We start from the raw sequence: 22,485 nt of genomic DNA, 5'->3' as shown, positions 1-22,485 counted from the left end.
AACTACAACAAGACAAGATCTTGCTTGGAAATTTATCAAAACACATTTTACATTTAGGTAAAATAAAATAAAAAGGTAGAAGATGAGCTTCTGTGAGCAGGGGAAGAGCTCAGTTATTGCTAACACCCAGGTGATTTTATTTTATATTTTTTAAAAATATTTTAATAAAAAGGATTTAATGGAAAAGAGGTGAAGGCAGGGTAACTAATAATAATTTCTGACAGTCTAACAGAGACTGAGAAAATTCAAGCAGTTCATTTTGCTCTAGGGAGAAGTTTTATAAAAATGCTCCCTCAGAATTCTGAAACACACACAAGAATTCACTGTTTATTTTATTTAAAACACAGCTGATGCAACCATGAGCAACTTGCTCAATTGTGACATGGGCACTACTGTGATGGTGTTAGAATGCAAGATCTCCAGACATCACTTCCAGCCTTGAATGGAAGCAAGTAAACTGCTGTAACTCATCACAGGAAATATATTTTAAAGGAAAAAATAATGATAGATATATATATAGATATATGTATTTATGTATATAGGGAAAAAGGACAATCACTTAAAATGCATCTGAGAAGACCATTAGTGTCTGTTCTAGAACAACTGTAAGATAAGAAGAAACAGCAAATAGGGAGATAACAGATCAGGCCAAATTCAAGAAATACATGATTGAAAGATGATGGTTAATTAAATCCCTGAAGCTTTAATTTCTTAATGTTGGAATCACATTACTAAATGTATCATATTTAGTAGCAGTAGGAAACTGGAAGGCATTGAAATGCAAAAGATCTAGGATATAATAGAAAACATTTGAAGATGGTGGAGTAAGACTTAAAATGGACATCAAGCCTTGAAGTCTTCATTTGTTATCTTTTATGTGCAAAATATGTACTGCTTTGCAAAACAAACTTTTTTATTAAAAGCTCGGGTTCATCAGTGGGAAATAAAAGTGAGTATAAGACAAGAGTGCAATTGGTTTGCTTCTGTGATACTGGGAACTAGCAATCTTGTTTATAAAACTGTGTTTTACCAGGTTCAAAAAAAAAAAAACCAAACAAAAACCCCCCACAAAACATTAATCTAAGTAGAAGCAAATATAGAAATTTTGTATTATTAGGATAAGGTAGGGAATGAAACAAAACCTTACAAGAGAAGAACAAAAATTATTGGCTAGTTCAATTAGCAAAACAGTGAAAGAGGGGATATAAAATTGCTGACTATAAATATATCAGGAGGAATAAACACAAGAAAAAGAGTTTGTTCTAAGAACAATACTGGTATAAAAATATATGGATCTGTGTTAGGCATGAATATATTTAGACTGAAAGTTAGGAGAATTTATCTGAAGTACTGAAGTAGTAGAGCAAATCAAGACAAACAGCAGTAGCAAAAATTAGTTTCAAAATGGAGCTCATTAAGAATATTAATGAAATTACATTATGTGGTTGTCTGAAATAGCAGCAAACTGTATTAAATAAATAATTTATATTTTTTTTATTCATAAGTCTGTCTGAAATCAAAATCATCCACTGACATTTTTTGTAACTACTCTTTCAAATAGTAATGGTAAGAGATTTATTTTCACTGCAGACTTTGGATGTATTATGCAAAATACTCCTTGACTGCCTGTTTTCCCTGAAGTTTAAGATAATTTTTGGCCCAGTTGGCCTGAGCAGAAACTGATGGTTAACATTCCAAACTACACTGTAATTATAAACACTTGTCCTTATTATTGTTCCAAACCCATTGTTAGACAATTAAAATTTGCTTTGCCAAGGAAAATATGAATCCACTTTGCCTAGTCCAGTAAAAAAGAAAATGGAACAATTTGGAGTGGTCTCCTCATCACTTCCAAATTTGGCACAGCTTGCAGTTCAGTAAGAAATACAATACATTGCTGTGCACCTCACTGGGTAAAGCATATATGCATTAAAAAAGAAACTATCCAGCTGGGGAAAGTCTTAACTACTATAAACCTGAAAAATGCCAATTTAACCTAAAGGGTCAGCTGTAAGAACAATACATACTTCAAAATACAACTGCAAATTCTATGCTAGCAACTGTAAGACAACATTGCATTTAACTAAACAAAGTAAACATGCCAACTTTAATAGTTACTAAGAAAATATTACCTTACTGTTTTTAGTCCTTCTACTTTTGTCTGGAAGGGGAAAATGTTCCTCTAGAAATTCACCCAGAGCATTCAAAAGTTCCTTCTTATACATATTTAATTTCTTCTCTTGATGTTGCAGCTCATGTAATGCTCTGCTATTCAAACTATTAGTAAAAATAAACAAATAGAATATCAAAGCCAATAAAATAATCTAAAAGTTCTTCATACAAAAATTGCTTTAAGTTCAAAATCTTAAATCACAGTATATAGGCAAATAGTAGCAATATTTTCTATGTTTCAAATACAGGCCTCAGAGCAATTATTTGATCTATTTAAAAAAAACAAGGAGCTTGTATTTAAGAGCTTGTTTGCTCATTGCCAATACTTAAATGCTTCAACATAAAACTGAAACAAATACCTTGTTCTGGAAAGTTTTTTCGCTTCATTGCTTTTCTCTTTTTCAATTTCATTAAGAGCATCTAGTACCAGCTTCTGTTCTTCATGCCACTGCTGTTCTCTTTGAAGCATGAAAAGTAAGAAATGACAGAACAGATAAATAGTTTTTCTGGTAAATAAAAAAAACGTGTTAAAAAAAGCTTACAGCACTTAAAAGTCAAAATTATTGTATTACCTTTTCAGATCTTCGTCCAGTTTTTCATTCCTTGACTGAATTGTTGACAGCACCATTTCAAGATCTTTTTGTACTTTCTGCAGCTATAAGTAAAAATAAAGCTAGAGTTTCCAGATAGCCCAGTCTGCAGTACTGATTATATGTAAGGTTACAGTGGTAAATGTGGTAAAGAAAGCCAAAATTATCTGTGATTTCTTGAAAAATATTGCTAGAATGACATTTCTTAAAATCCAGTTGGATCTATTTAAAATGTTACTGCCACCAGTCAGTTACTCATTTGTGTCTTAATGAAACTCTGTAAAACAACATGGTTGATTCTACCTGAAGCAGGGTATGGAGCACACACATGAATTGCTCATCAGATGAAATAACAAGAAGAAAACATCTACAGCACCTGGCACTGTGTTGTCTGAATCACTGCAGCTGTTTGCAAGAATGAATCTGTGCTAATTGCACCAACATAAAATGTACAGCACTCAGAAAACAAACGTGCTGCAAAGAAAGACTAATTGTATCCATGAACTAAATGGTTGTTAGTGCTGTGAACATATTTGGGAGAGGAAAGAGGAAGAAATAAAACTACTGCAGCCAGAAGCTACATGTGCTACTGAAGACAGCAAACTGCAGGCTCTCAATGCACTGGGTCTTCTATTGTATTAAGTTCTGCAAAGTAGAATTTCAAATGGGTTTTTTAATACAAACCTATGATTTGGATATATTTTGTCTCCTTCCATGCAAACTATGAAAACTTTTATACTTAGGTCAAAGAAATAAAAATGTTGAAAATATTCAACAGAAGTAAATATGCTCTGTATATGCAACATCTGAAAAAAAATTGGAATCTTCAACAAAGTAGGTAAAAAAGGGGATATCAGATCAAACATACCACAGCAGTACAGCAAAGTGAAAGTCTGTAAACAAACAGCTTGTGAGTGAGTCTTAAAAGCAGTTGGGTTCCCTGTTGTGAATGAAACTAAAAGGAGGAAAGCTGTTAGGAAGAAGAAAACCATCATTTTTGGGTTTTTTTAAAGTCATAGCCACAGAAATATTCTGAGGTCATGTTGCAGATTAATGTAATTCAACCTCTATGGCATTCCCAATTTGCTTGTTCTTACAAGGCTGGAAGACCTCAACAAATTATCTGCAAATTATTGCCACAAACCTCTCAATCTAGGACTATTGAATTTTCTGAGTAACAGAGTATATTGCATTTTTTTAGGTCAACTATGAAATTCTATAAAGTTTTTGTTTAAAAGACACTTCATTACAACTAGGAAAGTTTAGCAGTTATAATAAAGGGAAAGAAACTCAGAAAACAACAATGCATATAAATCTTAATATTTTAGCAGCAGTCTGCCACAGGAGTAGCCAAAGAAAAAAGCAACATGTTTTAAAATGAAATTTTATTATCTTAACAAAAAGAAAGACTTACCTCTTCTTTTCCCAATGCTAACAGTACATCAAGATTTTCAGAAATTACTGAAAGATAAAATTAATTTTTTTTTAGTGGAAAATACACACTTGCTTATCCTATAACACAGCCTTGTCAGAAACTTGTGTAGCCTCTAAAAAATGAGTTTGGTTTTCAGAAGCAGTTTAACATTTTGTGTCCTGATAGGCTAACTCATTGCCACTTCTCAGCAAGTTAAATTTATTTGAAAAAAGTGTAGTGTTAGTGCCTCTAGGTTAGTTTTTACATGTGAATTAGCTCAGGTACATAATATGAAAATGTAATATACAGTCATAGCTAAAGATGAGCATTTTTCAGTGGGAGGAATTTTATCATTACCAACATGGGCAATTAAATTCTTCCAGTCTTCCAGTTCCTAGTCTCCCAAATGTGTGATCAGGATTGTAAAAACCTATCAGACATAAAGAACTTAAAAAAACCACGTCTGTGTCTACTTTCTGTTCACACCTCCATGCAGGGAGATGAAAGGTCCAACAAGACCAGTATCTTAACTCCAACAGAGAGCAACTGCAATGCTTAAGGGAAAGCACAGCATTATTTAAAGACAGGGTGAAAGCACAGCACTGTTCCAGGATGGGGTGATGTTTCCCCAGAACGCTTCTGCAAAACACTGATTATAGTTAATGGTTTGGGTTTTTTTTTTCTGAATAAAAGGTGAATTGTTGTATTTGATAGCTTTTAATGGATTGCAATAAATTTTCAACTCCAGGTCAACTTGCAGCACTTAGATAAACATATGACTCGAAAAAGTGAAGCATCTGATTCTGTGAACAGGAGAAACAAAAGCTACTCTAGCAGATTAAAATCTTAATATAATGGGGATATTTTTTGTTCAAAATCAGGCTCCAAATCTCTAATCCTAAAAACAATTACTTAAATAAAAGCTTTTATTTTCTTAAAAATTCTTAATGCTCTCATAAAACATTAAGCTGTATTGTACTTTGGAGATTTATTTCATGAGTTTGTAAAAGTACTTTTTTTTTAGAAAATAAATGTATAGTTTTTTGAAAAGCTGTAGAATAGTAGTTTTAAAAGCAGTGTTTGTTCCAAGATGAAAATCAGCAAAACAACATAGTTCAAAATGCATTAAATTATGTCACCCTAAAGCACGTTTTTCTTGCAAATTACTGTCTCTAAATCTTGACACAAAAGTTGAGCACAGTGCTCTCGAATGAAACTTATGGTTTAGAGATGTAGAACCCAGAGGTCTGTGCTACTATTATAACAAGATTTTTTTTAAATGACAGTAACATCCTGCATAGACAATGCTTTTATTCACATTCACTGGCGTATTTGAAGAAACCCATACAACTTCTCTCTAACACCTCGCCAACCATGATTATTACAAGCCCTCACTACCTGGAATTAGCAGTTTCTATAATTGGTTCTAACATTTCTTTGTTTCTAGATATCTAATCCCAATTTTGTGCTTCCAATTTAATATTCATATAGTGTAGATATCAGACCAGAAGTAACATCTTTCAAGGAAAGAAACCAGAAAGACTAATTTAGTGAAGGAACAGTGCAGATCTAATGCACTGGGACAACACAATCATGGCAGCCACTACTGTAAAGAACACAGGTTGCACTATCAGTTAAAGCTTTTTCAGTTATGAATCACTATGCTTGCAAAAATTAAATGTCAAACAGAATTGTCTAATGACATGGAATATAATTACTAAGCAAAATACTACCAGATGCTAGCAATGTAAAAGCAACTACTATGCATGTGTTTATACAGAAACTCCTATTAAAACAAGAGGAATTTGGCAGAATACTGGTATTTTGCAAAGAAAAACAGAAATTATGCAGACCACAACTGTTTTATATGGTTGCTTCCACTTCCTTATTTTGCAAAGGTAAAAGTTAAATTCTATTTTTATAAGCCAAATTCTTGTTAAAAAGTTTTAAGTCAGCTGATTTAGCAGCTTCAGAGCTACATAAATAGTACCAGAAATTAAGAAAGAACAAGAGACTAAAGTAAAAGCTTTGCAAAAATAAAATGTGCATTGTGGATTCAAGCCTATTTGCCAATATCATGCCCAAAGAAATGTAGAATTGCCAAGTTATAACCTCTGAAAATAAGGTTTAAAATTAAAATGCTGACAGGCCTTTATTTACGAGAAATGACCTGGCTGTTACTAAAAGCAGAAACTAAACCAGCAAGACAGTCTGGCATTCATTCTCTATTAGTAAATCGTGTAAAATTAGTATTTCCGCTATTTCTACTTAGAAAAATTCAGACTGTTTTCAATTAAGTAATTCCCCCTACAAAACAAACAGTAGGTAGTAAGGAGCAAGGAGGGACATGGAAGTTGTAAGCACAGTAGACTATTTTCATACAAGAACTATAATGCCGTTCAGATTCTTAGCAGCAACTTCTATTTTCTTCCCTCAGAAAGGTAGCCAAAAAGGCAAAGACCTGACTGCAAAATGTTATTTGCATTATATATACATATACCATTCGTCTAGGAAAAAAAAACCAAACAGATTTCTAATAATAAATCTTATCATGTGGGAATAAGTAAGAATGGCTAAGCAAGCCAATAAAAATAGGTCAAGATACTTTTAAGTAAATACCTTAGAGTTTGAAATGTTCACGTATTTTAGAAACGAAACATAACATCTCCAGGTATTCTACCCAGATAAAAACTTCAGGTGCTTTCAATCCATCTGCTTTAAGCCACAGTTTATTCAGCAGCACCAGCCAAGAAACAGCATTTCCCAAATTCATTCCATGTCATACTTTTGGTTTACATACCTCTAAGAAAGCAATTGAGGCTGACCACACTTTAGAGAAAGGCTTAAAAGCACACAAACTATGAATTTATTCTAACAAAGTAACAATATTTATTTATAAGAAAAAATACTTTTTTCCCAGACCCTATTATTTGGTCATTATATCCAGCAAGCAAATGAACTTTGAACAAAGTTGGAAAAATTAATTTATTGGTAGTTTGAAAATTATTCCAATTTGGCCAAATGACAAAATATTGGAAATATTTGCTGTCTAAAATGCATTCCTATCATTTAGTAAAAATAAAAACAGTAAGCCCCTTCTGGTATAAATACATTCAGATGAGTCAACATAACCATTTAAAAATCAGATTGAACAGTGCTAAAGGTTGCTAGGCAGGAGACATAATAGTGAGGGCTACCAGAGTACCAGAGTAGTGATAGTACTGCATGAACAGTTTTTTAAGAGTCTCCAAATGGGACATTTGAAAACAGATTACTTCAGTCACACATAGATTCTGAAGGGTTTTATTTTCAGTGTCTGGCAACATCGGCCTTGCAAGAGAGCGAAGCCAGTCAGCATTGATGCTTATGTACAAAAAACATTTTGAAGAGTGGAGAAACTCATACCTTTTGACTGGTAATGCCTGGCAAATAAAAGAACTAACCCTTGTCTCAATGGTTTGTGCTTCCCAGAGTCAATAAATGATATGGATTCCCACGTTGTTAAAATCCCCATGTCTTTCATCATTTTTTTCTGACCTGAAATCTCCCACATCTGTTCAATCGAAGCCAGATATTTTATTATAGTGTAATGGACTTACTGCTAACAGCTCTCTTTCGAGTTTCAGCTAGTATATCAAAATACAACACAATTGTGATGTATTAATAAAAAAATAATTTTAAAAATGAAAGTGGTATCATTAAAAATAGCTCTGGGTAAATTATTGATAGTTTATAAGCAATACCTGCAAATTTAAAAAATACAACAGCTCCTGAAAATTCTTTGCCAGAGTAGTCCTGTTCTAAAAAGGAAATGCAAATGAAAGATGAAGAAAATCACCAGAGAAACCTGAAGGAGAGTTAACAGTGTAATGAATGTTTGTTATTTTGTTAGGAGATCTGCTAACAGTTATTTTTTCATTTGACTGACTAATGATGCTGATATGAGTCATGCATTTATTTGTCAGGAGTAAGATGAAGTTATAGTATATTGACTCAGAATTCTAAGTTCACATAGAACTGAAGTGCAAAAAGAATATAGAAAGGAAACATACATTCTACTGTGGAAAGCATTTGATTGTTAAGTAGAATAAGTATTAAAATACAGTTAGCTTATATTCAATCTGCACATACTGTTTGAGATGCCTCTATGAAAGAGACTTTGCAGAAGTTTGAGTATACCTCACAGGAAAGCAGTTACTTACTTTCAGGACTTCTTTGTTGCCATTCGTTATGTTCTGCTGTTAGAGCTCTGGCTTGCATCATTAACATGGACAGCTGTATAACAAGAAAAGAAGCATCAAATGTGTTGAATTACACTGGAGGAAAATGAGACAGAACAGGACAGAAATTCAATTAAGCTTATGCAGCAGAAAACAAGAGTGTCTGTAACAGACCACTTAAGTCCTTCAAAAGATTCAGCAACCCACTTGCAGGGATCAAGAAACATTTTTTTTCTTCTTCCAAAAGGAGGAATTCAGAACTAATCAGGTGTTACGTACGGTCTGAGATAACATTAAAATTTGTATCAGGGTTGGATTTTTTTCTCCTAATTTTTTTCTGTAATATCAGACAATGACAACTGCAGACAAGCCACTGGAGGCCATGACAATACTTAACACCCTCAGTCCTCCTTAGGTGCACGGTTGATACAAATTTTAGATTAAATGCACCGTATATGGTATGTCTAATGACTAAACAAAAGACTGTCATCCAAAATCACTGTAATCAAATCTCCTGTCAAAACCACATCTGTGAACTCAATGAAAAATACTTGAAAACCAGTAGTCTAGCTCACTGTAATAAGTGGAAACACAGGATACCAGTTCAGATAAGCCCATTATAAAACCTCAAACCTAACAATCAAAGATTTTAGAAAATGGACTTATCTTAATACCTCACCTTGTTCTGGGGAAATAATATATTCACTATTACTATTCCACTTCCTGAAACTGAGGGCTTTTCTTCAAATACATTGTAAATTACAGATAAATATATTTCAAAGGCATCTCATAAAAAACGAATCGTACGTTTAGATACAAAAGGTACTGTTGACATGGTCAAGCATTCCATATAAAGCACCACTGACTGCACGTAGCTTTACATCAATAATTTACCTGATAACTCATAGCCTATTTTTCTAGCTTAGTTGAAGACATAAAAATCAAGAACAGGCAACTTAGGCTTAGCTTTTCACTATGCAAAATACCTTTATACAGTGCATCTTTAAATGATAACCTTTCAAAATAAATTTAAAAATTCAAGTATAAAGACATATAAAAATAAAAATTAAAAAAAACCCGAAATAATTACCATAAAAACATTTCTTATTTTCTAGATCAGGTGTTTCAGTGTCACCTGTTTCCTAACAGAGCACTACTCTTGACAGTATCATCAGCTCGTTCTCTATTCCTTTTTATTTCATTAGAAAGAATGTACGAAACATTCTGGATATTCTACTAACTGGAGAAGAACTGGATACTGCCATTGGGCAGCATTAAATTAAGGACTCTGATTTCAATGGAGAGATATATACAGCAAATAAGTACATAAATTCTGTCTCTCTCTTACACCCTACATACATTCCTAACAAAATATACTGCTCAAGAAGTAAACCAGTACATCACAGACCAAACTTGGGTAGAAGCAAGAAAGTCTGTAAGGCACTGAAACTTCCAAGGGAATCCAAACCTACAGGGTTAAACCTCAGACTATGCCCATTAAAAATTATACAGAATTTATTTCTACTTATAGCATTTTATCCAGGGTGCTAAAAGGAGAAAAATATTGCTTTTTATGCATTTGAATATGCATTTTAATTTACGTACTCTAACAGTTTAGAACATAGTTTATTCTTAGCAAGAGACTGATGTTATTAATTACATAGTAATTAAACATCTGGATGCATTCAGCAAGATGCATGTCTGAAAAGTGCTTTTTTTTGTTAATTGTTTAGTCAAGTGTATTGAATTAACCATCTGAATACTCTTCTTGAAGTCAAGACAGAGAGCTTATGGGACCTGTATCTTTCACACAACCATCCTAACATTTAACTGGTTTCACTTTCCAAATGTGGGGTCCTTAAATAAATTTTATCTTAAAAATTCCTACTGGGAATTTACAAACAGCCAGTGAGCCAGTATTGCATTTTTGTATGTTCTTGTACTCAGCACCACTCAGTTAACTTCTAATTCAAGCACATCCATTCCCTAATGATACCCACAAAGGGGAAACAACAATAATTTGCAAGTACAAAGCTCCACAATAAAGGGATCCACATACAGTATAATAGATTACATATACAGCAATGAGGAAATAAATTAAATGGCACTGAAGTTACACCCCCCTCCATTCTACTGCCTTACACATTTATGAGTTGTGTGGTAGGACTGCTGATGTGAACCTTTTCAAAATTTCAAATGTTTCTCGAGCAAATTCTTTCACCAATCCTGTAAGAATGCCTCGTTAGCACCTATTGAGGCCTAAAACTGGTCAGACCACCTCCCCGGAACCTACCGAAAACAATAGGGAAATTAACAAATAGATAAGGAAAAGTCGGTTCCGGGAAACCCGTGAATTTCTTCAATTTATGCAAACGAAGACCCCCTCCTTCCTCTCCCCGTTTTATTTTAAAAACCCAACAAAAAAGAAGCAAGCATTCGGCAAGCATTCGGCGAGCCAGCAAGCGACGGACAAGCCACCAGAGCAGCTAACTCCAGAAGCAGCCAGGAGCCAAGGAGCAACCAGCCCTGAAGGCAAAGCCGAGAACAGCTCCGCCGCGGCCCGGACTCGGTAACCCGATCCCCTCTCTTTACTTGTTCTCTTGTTCCCTGAAAATAAATCCCTATAACTTGTTAAAATCACTAAGTATTATTATTTTCTTTTGTAATTCTGCGCGTCTCTGAAGCAGTGGCTGGTTTTCCTCAAACAAAATATTAAAATAATAGGTCGGATCGCGACATTTTTATTGGCGTAGTCGGCAGGATATTTATTGAGGAAAAAATCAGAGCCTGCTCTTGGGCGCCTTAATTGCAAAACTAACTTAAAAGGGAATTTAAAACAATCTAAACAAATGGAGTCCGTAGCTTGTTCTGCCAGCTCGACCAGCAGTGAGGACCAGACTGTGTCCTTCTATAAAGAGGATGAATTTGTCAAGGCTATAGTGTTTAGTCCCTACTGGGAAAACCTAAAAGCCCATAATTATATCCCAAAGAGACCTGTTTTTGAACTGATTTATGAACGTTATCAAAGTGGAAATTTTGCTGCTCTTGGTAAATTAGTTACCCCATTAGAAAACCCATCCAACTTGGATAAGGAGATCAAAAAGAATGTCAAAAAAAAGGGTATAGATTTTTTCTATGCTCGTTTCTTTTTCACCTTGGCTACAATATTCTGGCAGGAGAAAGAAGAATTGCGCCAAGAGGTAAAAAAGATGAGAGAGAACATAAAACTTTTAGAATCAAAGGAGCCGAGTACTCCAGAATCTGAGACTTACACGAACTTTGATTCGGTGCTAAATAATGCTCCCTCTACATCTGAATATACCACCGATGAAGAGGGAGTATCTTCTGCAAAGCAACAGGGGAAAAAATCTGTTCGTTTTGTTTCTATAAAAGGAAAAAAACGGTCCTCCATTTTAAAATCAAAAGCCCCACCAAAATCCATTAATCGGGAAAATACCTCCTCTGATTCCTCAGAGGGAGAAGTGGCTGAATTGCGCCACGTACTTAAGACCTTTATAAAAATCGGGACCGAGAAATATAACAAATTGGAGGCGAAGATAAATCAGCTCGTTCTCTCGCGTGAAAGTACCTCTGCGCCTTCCTCCTCCTGCCAGGAATCTTCTGCTAGTTCAGAAGATGAGCGCAAACCCATAATCCACAAACGTCTACGTCCCATAATTAAAGTAGAGCATGCACGGGACATGGAATCGGATCATGAACAGGTCACCCATATGGAGCAGCCTTATTCCCTTCTGGAGCTGGCAGAATTAAAGAGAAAATTTTCCAGGTTGCCCTCCAAAAGTGAAATTGATTATGTTGTGAGAGTATCATCTTCTGGTGGAGATAGTATACTGCTATCTGAAAAGGAAGCATCGGGTATTTGGGGTCCTGGAATTATGTTAATTACTGGCAACTCCAGAGCTCCCTGGTCTCTGACACAAAGAGCTGCTTATAACGTGGGTCTTATTGACCCCATAGTCCGGGGAGAACCCCATGTATTGCGTGGAGGCCCTTCCCGATTATGGGACAATATTCATAAGGCCAGTATAATTCAAATGGTTTATGACCATGTGTTAGTGATGAAGCAGGAGGACCCGCTTACAATAAACATTAAGCCCGAAAGAATGGATATATTAATCAGAGGATTGCCTGCTCAATTGCAGAATCAGGCCCTACAAATTAAAAACAGAATTGAAAGAGCTACTCCTCCGCCTAACACAAGTTATACCTGGTCTGATTTACTCACGGAGTTGACTGAGTTCGGTCGTAAATATGTAGCACCCAAAGATGATACCACAGCTATAAAAATTCTCCAAACCCCTGCAAACTATAATAACCCGAAAAAAACTTATGCGGCTGCAGCTGCCATGACCCCCCAGATTCCTCCTTACCAGCAGGACGAATCACGGGGTGAATGGACAGTTGTAAATAGGGGAAACAGACGAAGGAATAATAACCATAGAAATAATAGCAATACTTATACTAATAATTCTAACAATACTAACCCACGTCAAAATAGACCCCCCCGAGACAGGAATAATTCCCCACCGGGTGAACTGGGACCTTTTGCAAAGCTTAAGGAGGAAGCTAAGCGAAAAGGCATCCCTCCTGCAATCTTAAGTCATACTTTCACTTATGGCCACTTAAAAGCTCTAGTGGAAGAATGGCCTACCAGGTTAAATTCAGGGGACAGACCTGAAAGTTCCCACAATTCGGGAAACTGAACAGCCCTCTCTCTGCTGCTAACAAGAAAACTAAAACACAGCAGAGAGAGGAGGCAAAATCTAACCCAAATTCAGTAAAATCTACTGATGCCCTGAATAAGCCCTGGGAAGGCATCCCTACACCGCAAAATAAGCAAACAAATTCCAAAACATCCATCCCTCCAAAGGATTGGCAAAATGTATTAAGATTAATCTTAAATAAAAGGGGTGATTTGGAACTTACTTGTGCAGTGGGACCAAAATGTTATCCTGTAACCTTTGTGATCGACACAGGAGCTCAGATTTCAACCCTAAAACCTGAGGTGGCGAAAAAATGTGGTATCAACCCTTCTCTCAAACCAATTCTTGTCAGTGGTGCTTTGGGACAGCCAGTTTTACAGAGAATGGCAAATGTTTGCCTGAAGCTACCAGGAGAAGAGGAAATAATTAAAACCCAAATGATAGTAGGAGACATTCCATACAATCTCTTGGGAATGGATGTATTGGTGGGTAGATCCTGGAGAGATGAAAATGGATGTTTTTGGAATGTTGGGACCTCCACCCTTAAAGTCAGATTATTAAGAACTGCTCCACACCTTCCTCAGAGTAAAATTGTAAAATTTTTACAATTGTAAAAATGTGAAACAGTATCCCATTCCTATAGCAGCAAAAGAAGGTATAAGAGATATAATTTCTGACCTGAAACAAAAAGGTATAATTGTGCCCTGACATTCACCTTACAATTCTCCAATCTGGCCAATAAGGAAACCCAATAATAAATGGAGAATGACTGTAGATTACAGGAGGTTAAATTCTGGCACGGAACAATTAACTGCTGCTGTTCCAAATATAGCAGATTTGGTACTAGAAATCCAGGAAGCAGCACACCCAGTGCTTGCATCTCTGGATGTAAAAGATATGTTCTTCCAAATTCCAATTGACCCTGAAGATCAAAAATACTTTGCTTTCACTTGGGAAGGAATACAATATACCTTTACTCGGCTGCCCCAGGGCTATAAGCATTCCCCCACAATAGCCCACCATGCTCTGGCACAGGAGCTGGAAAATATTACAGGAATAAAAAATGACCCAGATGTGAAAATTTACCAATACACTGATGATGTACTGATAGGTGGTAAAACTGAGCAAGCCGTGAGAGCAGTTTATGAGGTCATAATTGAGCACTTAACAGCCTTACAAATTGAAATACCTGAGGACAAAAGGCAGCCTCCCTCCCAGGAAGCCAAATTTTTAGGGATCAAATGGAAAGGTGGTATGTGGAATATCCCTCATGATACTCTGTCTCATCTGGGACAAATAAAAGCACCCACGAATAAAAGGGAGTTACAAGAAATTTTGGGAACCCTACAATATTGGCGAAAACACATCCCAGACTTATCAATTATTGCTAGGCCATTATATGATTTGTTGAAGAAACACAGGCAGTGGGAATGGAATCATAACCATGATGAGGCATTAAAACTCCTCCTGCTGGAAGCACAGACCTTTCAAACCCTGGGGCCCCTTCACCCTGACGACCCGATAAAGATAGAATGGGGTTTTTCCACCAGTGCATTATCATATCATTTTTGGCAAAAAGGGCCTTCTGGCCCCACTAGACCTATCTCTTTTTATTCACAATCGTTAAAAGATTCAGAAAAGAGATACTCTATTTTGGAAAAGGGCCTTCTCACTGTAAGTACTGCTCTTAAGGAAATAAGCAAAATAATTAAAAAACAAAAGGTAATCCTCCAAGGACCATTTAAAGTGATTAGTCAGGTCCTATCTGGCAGCCCACCCCCTGATGGCATCTCTCAAAAAGGTACTATCAGGAAGTGGTACAGTCAAATTGAATTTTATGCTGAGCTGTTCCAAATTATAGAGGGACCAGAAAAACAGTTAAAAATCCAGGAATCCCTCGACACCACAAATGAAAAGGACTTGCTAATGAAGACTCCTAGCCCTATTAAGGAGGCCCCAGAATTTAAAAGTGATATGAGCAATGCCTGGTTCACAGATGCCTCTTCCAGACGGGAGGGGAAAAACTGGTTTTTTAAGTCTGCTGCAATTAAACCTTCCACAGGAGAACAAATGGTGAATCAAGATGAAGGAAGTGCACAAGTAGGAGAATTAGATGCTGTTCTGAATGTATTTATAAAAGAACAAGCCACTTCAGAACCTGTGTATATCTATACAGATTCTTTTGCGGTATTTAAAGGTTGTGTTGAATGGGTAACCTTTTGGGAAATGAATAACTGGAAAATCAATGGTGTACCATTATGGCATACGGAGAAATGGAAGAAGATCCTGCAAATAGCTAAACACAATCCTAATTTTCATGTCGGCTGGGTACCTTCTCACCAATCCAATTTGAAAGATGAAGCAAGCAGATTTAATAACCAAGTTGATGAATTAGCACGAATTAATGTAATTGAAATCCGAGATGCTCTAAATCAAGGTGAAGTCCAAGAACGGGGAAAATTATTAGAATGGCTTCACTGCAAAAGAGGCCATTCAGGTATTTTTGATTTATATAAAGAAGCACAGTCCCGAGGATGGTCAGTGACACGTGAACAGTGCAAAACAATTATTTCTGCTTGTGAATTGTGTAAAATTCGATTGGGAGAGCACCCACTGACCGCTAACCATCTACATCTGAGAGATGGTAAAACATTATGGTCAACATGGCAAATAGACTATATAGGGCCTTTCCGCAAGTCAGGAAACAAACACTATGTTATTGTAATGGTAGAAGTTATATCTGGGCTGACTTGTGCTGAAGCATATGCAAAAGCCAATGGAGAAAACACGGTTTCTTTCCTGAAAAAGATTTTTGGAATTTTGCCTAAACCTGACAGCATACAATCTGATAATGGTACTCATTTCACTTCCCACTTGGTCCAACAATGGGCAAAAAGCGAGAATATTAACTGGACATTTCATATTCCTTACTATCCACAGGCTAATGGAATTGTAGAAAGGACTAATGGGTTGATAAAAAAACTCCTTAGGCCTCAAGAAAGTAATTGGCATGACAGACTTAACTATGCCATTGCCATGGTCAACAATCGGTGGGGTGTAAACAGCTGCCCCCGCCTGACAGCATTCTTTCCCTTGTCGCCTACTCAAGACAACAGCGCTGAGAAGTCGCCTCCCAGGAACTTCAGGCAACGCCTCTTGCCTGGGCAAACTGCTTATGTGAATTTACCTAACATTGGTAATATTAAGTTACTCTTGCAGACTCCCCTGAATTCAAATACATGGATGGCAGCTGACATGAATGACAAACAACACAAGATTAGCACAAACTGGATAATCTGTGTGGAATAATGTTTAAACTATCTTTTACCCTGTATACTATAATCCAGTGTTTGGTTTTTTTTTTCTTCCCCTTCTGGGTCCTTTATGTAATTAGGTTTTGTGTATTAGGACTGAATGCAGGTGAATTACTGTGACTGCAGATATCAATAATCCCATGACAATAAAATAAAATGACCCCGGTGTACAGCTTCAGAATTGGCTACTCTGAACCTGGCGCTGGAAGAAATTGCTTACTGCTGGCTGGGAGGCTAGCCACCTCTTTAGCCTAGGTAAAGTAATTTATATCATCATGGTTTCCTCCATGCTTGCTCCTGGATTGCAGTTATCTGTTATACATTTTATTGGTGATATAACGTGTATGTGTCTAACATGTGCCTATGTTTTTGTATTTGTATGAAATGTACCTATGTTATGTACTTCTGATTATTGCATTATATTATATATTATGATTATTGTAATCCCTGTATTTACTATTACTATTGTTATTATTAGCTCTCATTTATATAGTCGACATTTTTCTCTCCTGATTTACTTGCTGAGATTCTGTAACCGTCAATATTTTACCTTTCTTTCTATACATTTGTATGTGTCCCTACCTGATACAATTGGTTTGGACAAGCATATACCTCACTTGTATTAAGTTGTTTCTTTGTAACCTTAAATATGTGCCCTCTGCTACCTTGTAACCGATAAATGTCAGGTTTCTTTTTTTTTAAATATACATATATATATATATCACTGTGTTTATCCCAAGGCGCACTCCCCTCGCCTCAAAACCCACGGGGTGAGGTGACATAAGGTGGTGAAGTATGTTTGTGTGGTTTCTCCTACAGTTTACTCCCCGCAAACACACGTTAACAAAATTCTGGCTTTTGAGCTAGATAAACGTGTGGTGGAAAACGGAACTGTGCTAGGCATGGTGGGATTCTCGGTTGTCCACTAAAGGAAACCTCAGAGATAGAATCGGCCTGCTGGACAGCACAGATTATAAAAAAAACCCCACACGACATAACAACGCCAAATGGGATGTGTATATAGGGATGTGTGTGTATATATATATATATAAATAAAAAAAATCATATATAGGAAAAATAATTGGCTCAAGAACCACGGGGTGAAATGATGTGAACCTTTTCAAAATTTCAAATGTTTCTCGAGCAAATTCTTTCACCAATCCTGTAAGAATGCCTCGTTAGCACCTATTGAGGCCTAAAACTGGTCAGACCACCTCCCCGGAACCTACCGAAAACAATAGGGAAATTAACAAATAGATAAGGAAAAGTCGGTTCCGGGAAACCCGTGAATTTCTTCAATTTATGCAAACGAAGACCCCCTCCTTCCTCTCCCCGTTTTATTTTAAAAACCCAACAAAAAAGAAGCAAGCATTCGGCAAGCATTCGGCAAGCGACGGACAAGCCACCAGAGCAGCTAACTCCAGAAGCAGCCAGGAGCCAAGGAGCAACCAGCCCTGAAGGCAAAGTCGAGAACAGCTCCGCCGCGGCCCGGACTCGGTAACCCGATCCCCTCTCTTTACTTGTTCTCTTGTTCCCTGAAAATAAATCCCTATAACTTGTTAAAATCACTAAGTATTATTATTTTCTTTTGTAATTCTGCGCGTCTCTGAAGCAGTGGCTGGTTTTCCTCAAACAAAATATTAAAATAATAGGTCGGATCGCGACAACTGCACATAACTTTTTTGCTATACATAGGTACAACTTTCCCGTATTTGCTAGACACATACTCTAGAAGACAGTTTACTAACTTCAAAGTTAGTAAAATTGTCAGCTTTATAGAATAAGTAAAGAAAGTTCTTTTGGAAACACACCACATCTCTAATGAAAACTAGGTATTCTGTAGAGCAAAAAAAAAAAACTGTCTTACCTTGTCACCTGATTTTAATGTTTTTTCTGGTCTTAGAAGTGCTAGCTTGCTCTGACACTTGGGAAAAAGCAAACAGAAAAGAGCGTTTACTTTTGTAAGAGTAAACCATGATGCTTAACAATTCCAACAGAACTTAATACAGGAAAAAAAAATTTTTGACTTGGCTCCTACCACATCCCTCCCTCATAGCCTGCCTGACCCAGAGTAGCAAATTAATGTTTTGAAATCATACCACAGTAAAAAAGTAGAAATTCAGTTAACTGAAAAGTAGCACCTAACAAAAGATGTATGATTTTAGAAAAGAGGCAAGTTACGAGGGAAAAGTTTAAAGACACTGAACAAACAAACATGAGAAACTGGGAAGAGAGAGTCACTGTTGAGAAGTCAACACATTTACTGCTATTATTCTGGCTCTACAAATAAAGCAATCACATACTATGTATTTTTTATTTTAACTCAATTAGGGAGGGGAGTATGCTGTACACTTCAGAAATGGTTTGTTTTTTATAAGTACACTGCACCAGCTCACGGGACTGCAATGGGATGTGTATCAGGTTTGAAATTCAGGCAACCACAGACATCCAAGGCTTCAGCAGAAGACACCTGCTCAGCTTTCTGTTTTATAAGTGCCAGCAATTCCCCATGACAAGGCAGTACACTGACTTCTGCTGAGCTGTAGAACTAATAAGCACTACGTCTGAAACCTTCCTCTTAAGTATTTTGGAACACTTATGTAGGATTTCTACAATAAAAACTACTAATGCTGACACAATCATTGAACCATTATATCATAAACCACATAACCTAGGAGATAATTCAATGTCTATTAGTTATTCAGACTTTTTGCTGAAACATGCATGCACCCCAGCTGCAACAATCACAAAGAAATAAAGATCCTACTGTTTTTATCAGCTTCCAAAAATAACACACATTGTAACTTCCCTTATTGTTTTGGGGATGCTGGGAATGAGCACACAATGACACAAGATAAAGATTTTCAATGAAATTTGAAATAATAAACAGTCTAACTTCCCTTCTAATCTGAAAATAACATAGGAAGCTCACATCCTCTGAGGCAATTGATAACTTACTACAGTACTTCAGAAACCTCAACACAGGATTCTGTGCCACTTTTTCAGTATTAAAATAAGTTTACATGTAATAACAAGTAAAATCACATTAGTCTTTTTAAATTCAATTCTGCAAAATTATTGCAGTTGGTTGTCTATGCTTTGTCCTTAGTTTTTATTTCAGCTTTTAATCCTTTGTATCTAACTCTGAACACAAACAAATAGCATACAAATACCACACAAAATTGAGTGAAGCAATTAATACATGAGTTTTCAACAGACTCAGCAGAACCTTACAAGATGCATAGCATTCCCTCAGGAATATTTAATTTCTTTCCTGGGATTTCTGTAACCAAGAGTAACTCTTTCTATACACCTTATTGACATACTGGACCACCTACTGAAAAGATTTTATTCTTGAAGATGTAACTGTCAGTTTGCACGGGTATGAGCATCACTGTCCTAAGTCATTTTCTTCCCATGCACACTCTCTCCTTTCAAATCCAAAGAACTTGTAAGCAGCAGTTGAATCCTATCTAATAGGAAGCTAAAGAAAGAGGGATCAAGTCTCAATGTGCTGGCTACTACAGAAACACAAGTAAATTGTTCATTTTTCCTTAGTCTTAAAATAGACCTCCATTCCATTTAACTAAATAGTTAGTGTGCTGTCATCAGCACACTGTAAGCTAAGCTTGACATTGCAAGGTATATTTCACCCCTGCAAACACTTCCACCTTTGGCTATTCTGCAGAACTTTTCTTCCCTCCTCCCCCCACACCCACCTTTCTTTTTTCTTGCCTTGCTGTGGTTTCATTTGAGGGAGTGAGGAAAACATGCAGTTAAGGAGGGAGACATGAACAGACAAACACTAAGGAAAGTTCACAACAAATCTAGTACATCACTTGTGATTTGCATACCTCTTCCATCTTTTTCCAGATACTCTCACATTCACCCAAGAGTTCTTCATGGGCATCTACAGGACAAGGTGAGTTTTCTGTCTATTAACAAGAAAACAGAACCATTATCATGTAGTTCTACAATAACTATTACCAGGCTACTGTATCATGCTTGCTCTATTCAGAGCCTCCAAATCCAAAGTTTTCAACTAACTCACCTATATTTCTAGACAGCACCAAACCATTCAGTAAAATCAGCTAAACTGTATTACTATGTTAAAATTTTAAGACAGTACAAGCTGCCTTTTTATGAAATTTAATCACAGGTCCAAAGGTTTCAAAGGTTTGTTAGGTTTCTTTTATTATTATCTGCACTGCCACTTTTTATTTTCTGGCTTTAATATAGAAATAAGATAACATCACAGATACAATGCACAGATGCTTTTCTTTCCTTTTATCTGCCAAGTTTTTAAGCTTAGGTATTTCTACTTTTGTTTATCTAATAATCTAACAAAGAACATGAAATATACACGTGCAACCAGGCACAGTGGGCACCAGGACAGCAAAAAGAAAAACAAACCAAAGTTAAATTACAAAGTCGGAGAAACTGTTGTATCAGAGAACATACAAGTTGGTAAATTTAATGCTAGTTAGATCTATCAACAGCAATTAAGGGGGAAAGAATCAAAAATGACACTCAAGGGGAAATTTTTAAGGTAAAACAACCAACAGGAATTTCGTTAATGTAGAAGACGCAGGAAGCCTTTAGAAATACTTGAATGGATCACCAAGACCACCAAATACTTGGGAGATCAAAAAGACATTAAAAAATACAAATATCTAAAGAACAAATAAACATCTCCACCTTCTTATTGAAGCACAAATTCCTAACTCAGTCTTATGGTTATTTTCAGAGTAAAGATGCAATATCAAAGAAAACTGTGTCAAAAACCTGAACAAAGGGAGTGACATCTCCAACTACTACCTTCAAAGCTCATGTATGTCATAGCAAAGTGTGCAGGAAAAGCATCAGAATGTCTCAATGCCACCATCACAGACAACTGAGTGGTGGCAATACTTCCACTAAGCCTCGCTGGCAATATGTAGTAAGCTTAGACAGAACACTAAACAAGCTGGATTACCATGATCTCAAGGATCAAATGAGCACAGTTTTTGCAAAGGAAAATAATTATCTGATTAAGAGTCTAGAAATGTCTTCAAACTCTGAGAAAAATAGTTCACATACATTACTAAGACTTCTGAAATACCTCCAGCAAAGTCCCCTACAGAATTCTAATAAGGTCACTAAAAAGACTGGGGATGTATTTTTTTTTTCTTAGACCAGAGTGTCAAGGAAACAAGAGAGCAAACAAAAAATCTTGAACAGACAGCTTCCAGCATGGCAAAAATGTTCAGCAGCAGAGCTAAGAGGGCCTGAAGAAAATATAAAAAAATAGTTAAATATTATTCCTTCTTACATCATTTTAGAACTACATAATTAAGTCCAAAACACATACATAGATAAGCCTGCACTTCAGGCTCTATGATAATCAAGCAAATAGGCAAGGTTTATGGGAAATGTTTCATGTCAATGAACACAAAATGCCCAGCTACAGGAAGAAACGCAAGACGACACAGGACAGTAAGAGTAGCACTGACAAAACTGGTATGAATTAAAAAGAAAAATATATATTAAAAAAAAATCCAATAAAACAACCCATAAAACCCCAAAACAACTAAACCTCAAAACCAAAACCCAGAATACAAAACTGAAAACACGGAGGGCACTTCAAGAAGGAGAAGACTAAAAGCTGTATACAAATAACCTCACAAAAGAGGTCAGGGGGCTTCCACCCTCCCTGACGTAGCCACCAGAACTACCGCAGAGACGGGAAAACAAGGGGAAGAACGTCATCCCCAGAGCCTAGGCCTGACACAGCCGGTTCCGAGGCCCCAGGGGCAGGCAAGGCCCCAGGGGCAGGCAAGGCCACTTCCAGCCGTTCACAGCCCACCCCCGAAGGACTGCGACCACCCCACTCGGTCGCCGAGCCCCCGAGTTCCCTGAGACCGGCGGCCGCCCCTTCCCGCCCATTACCGCAGCGGCTCCGCTTCCCCCCGCGCTGCCCGCCGCCGCCATTGCGCGCGCTCCGCGATCACTGGCTGCGCCCCGCGGCGTCATCTTTAAGCGCCGAGGGCGGGAAACGTCGATCAAAAGTGA

At 36.8% G+C, this 22,485-nt stretch overlaps 1 protein-coding gene across 1 annotated transcript in view; it reads right to left on the bottom strand.

Annotated features, from left to right (window-relative positions):
* The window catches only part of CENPK (centromere protein K), a 28,196-nt gene extending 5,766 nt beyond the window's left edge, over nucleotides 1-22,430 (bottom strand). Inside the window, exons 1-8 of the mRNA XM_030466728.1 lie at nucleotides 22,363-22,430; nucleotides 20,289-20,369; nucleotides 18,302-18,358; nucleotides 8,379-8,451; nucleotides 4,177-4,223; nucleotides 2,745-2,827; nucleotides 2,532-2,630; nucleotides 2,133-2,277 (exon numbers count right to left, since the gene is read on the bottom strand). Coding sequence (XP_030322588.1) covers nucleotides 2,133-2,277; nucleotides 2,532-2,630; nucleotides 2,745-2,827; nucleotides 4,177-4,223; nucleotides 8,379-8,451; nucleotides 18,302-18,358; nucleotides 20,289-20,369; nucleotides 22,363-22,404 — 627 coding nt within the window. The 5' untranslated portion in view covers nucleotides 22,405-22,430. The remainder of the gene's footprint in view (nucleotides 1-2,132; nucleotides 2,278-2,531; nucleotides 2,631-2,744; nucleotides 2,828-4,176; nucleotides 4,224-8,378; nucleotides 8,452-18,301; nucleotides 18,359-20,288; nucleotides 20,370-22,362) is intronic.
* Between the last annotated feature and the right edge of the window lie 55 nt (nucleotides 22,431-22,485).

Source organism: Calypte anna, chromosome Z, assembly GCF_003957555.1.
Source record: "Calypte anna isolate BGI_N300 chromosome Z, bCalAnn1_v1.p, whole genome shotgun sequence".
Classification (NCBI taxonomy): Eukaryota; Metazoa; Chordata; class Aves; order Apodiformes; family Trochilidae; genus Calypte; species Calypte anna.
The sequence above is the reverse complement of the archived record's forward strand: the minus strand, read 5'-3'. Positions and strand labels throughout refer to the sequence as shown.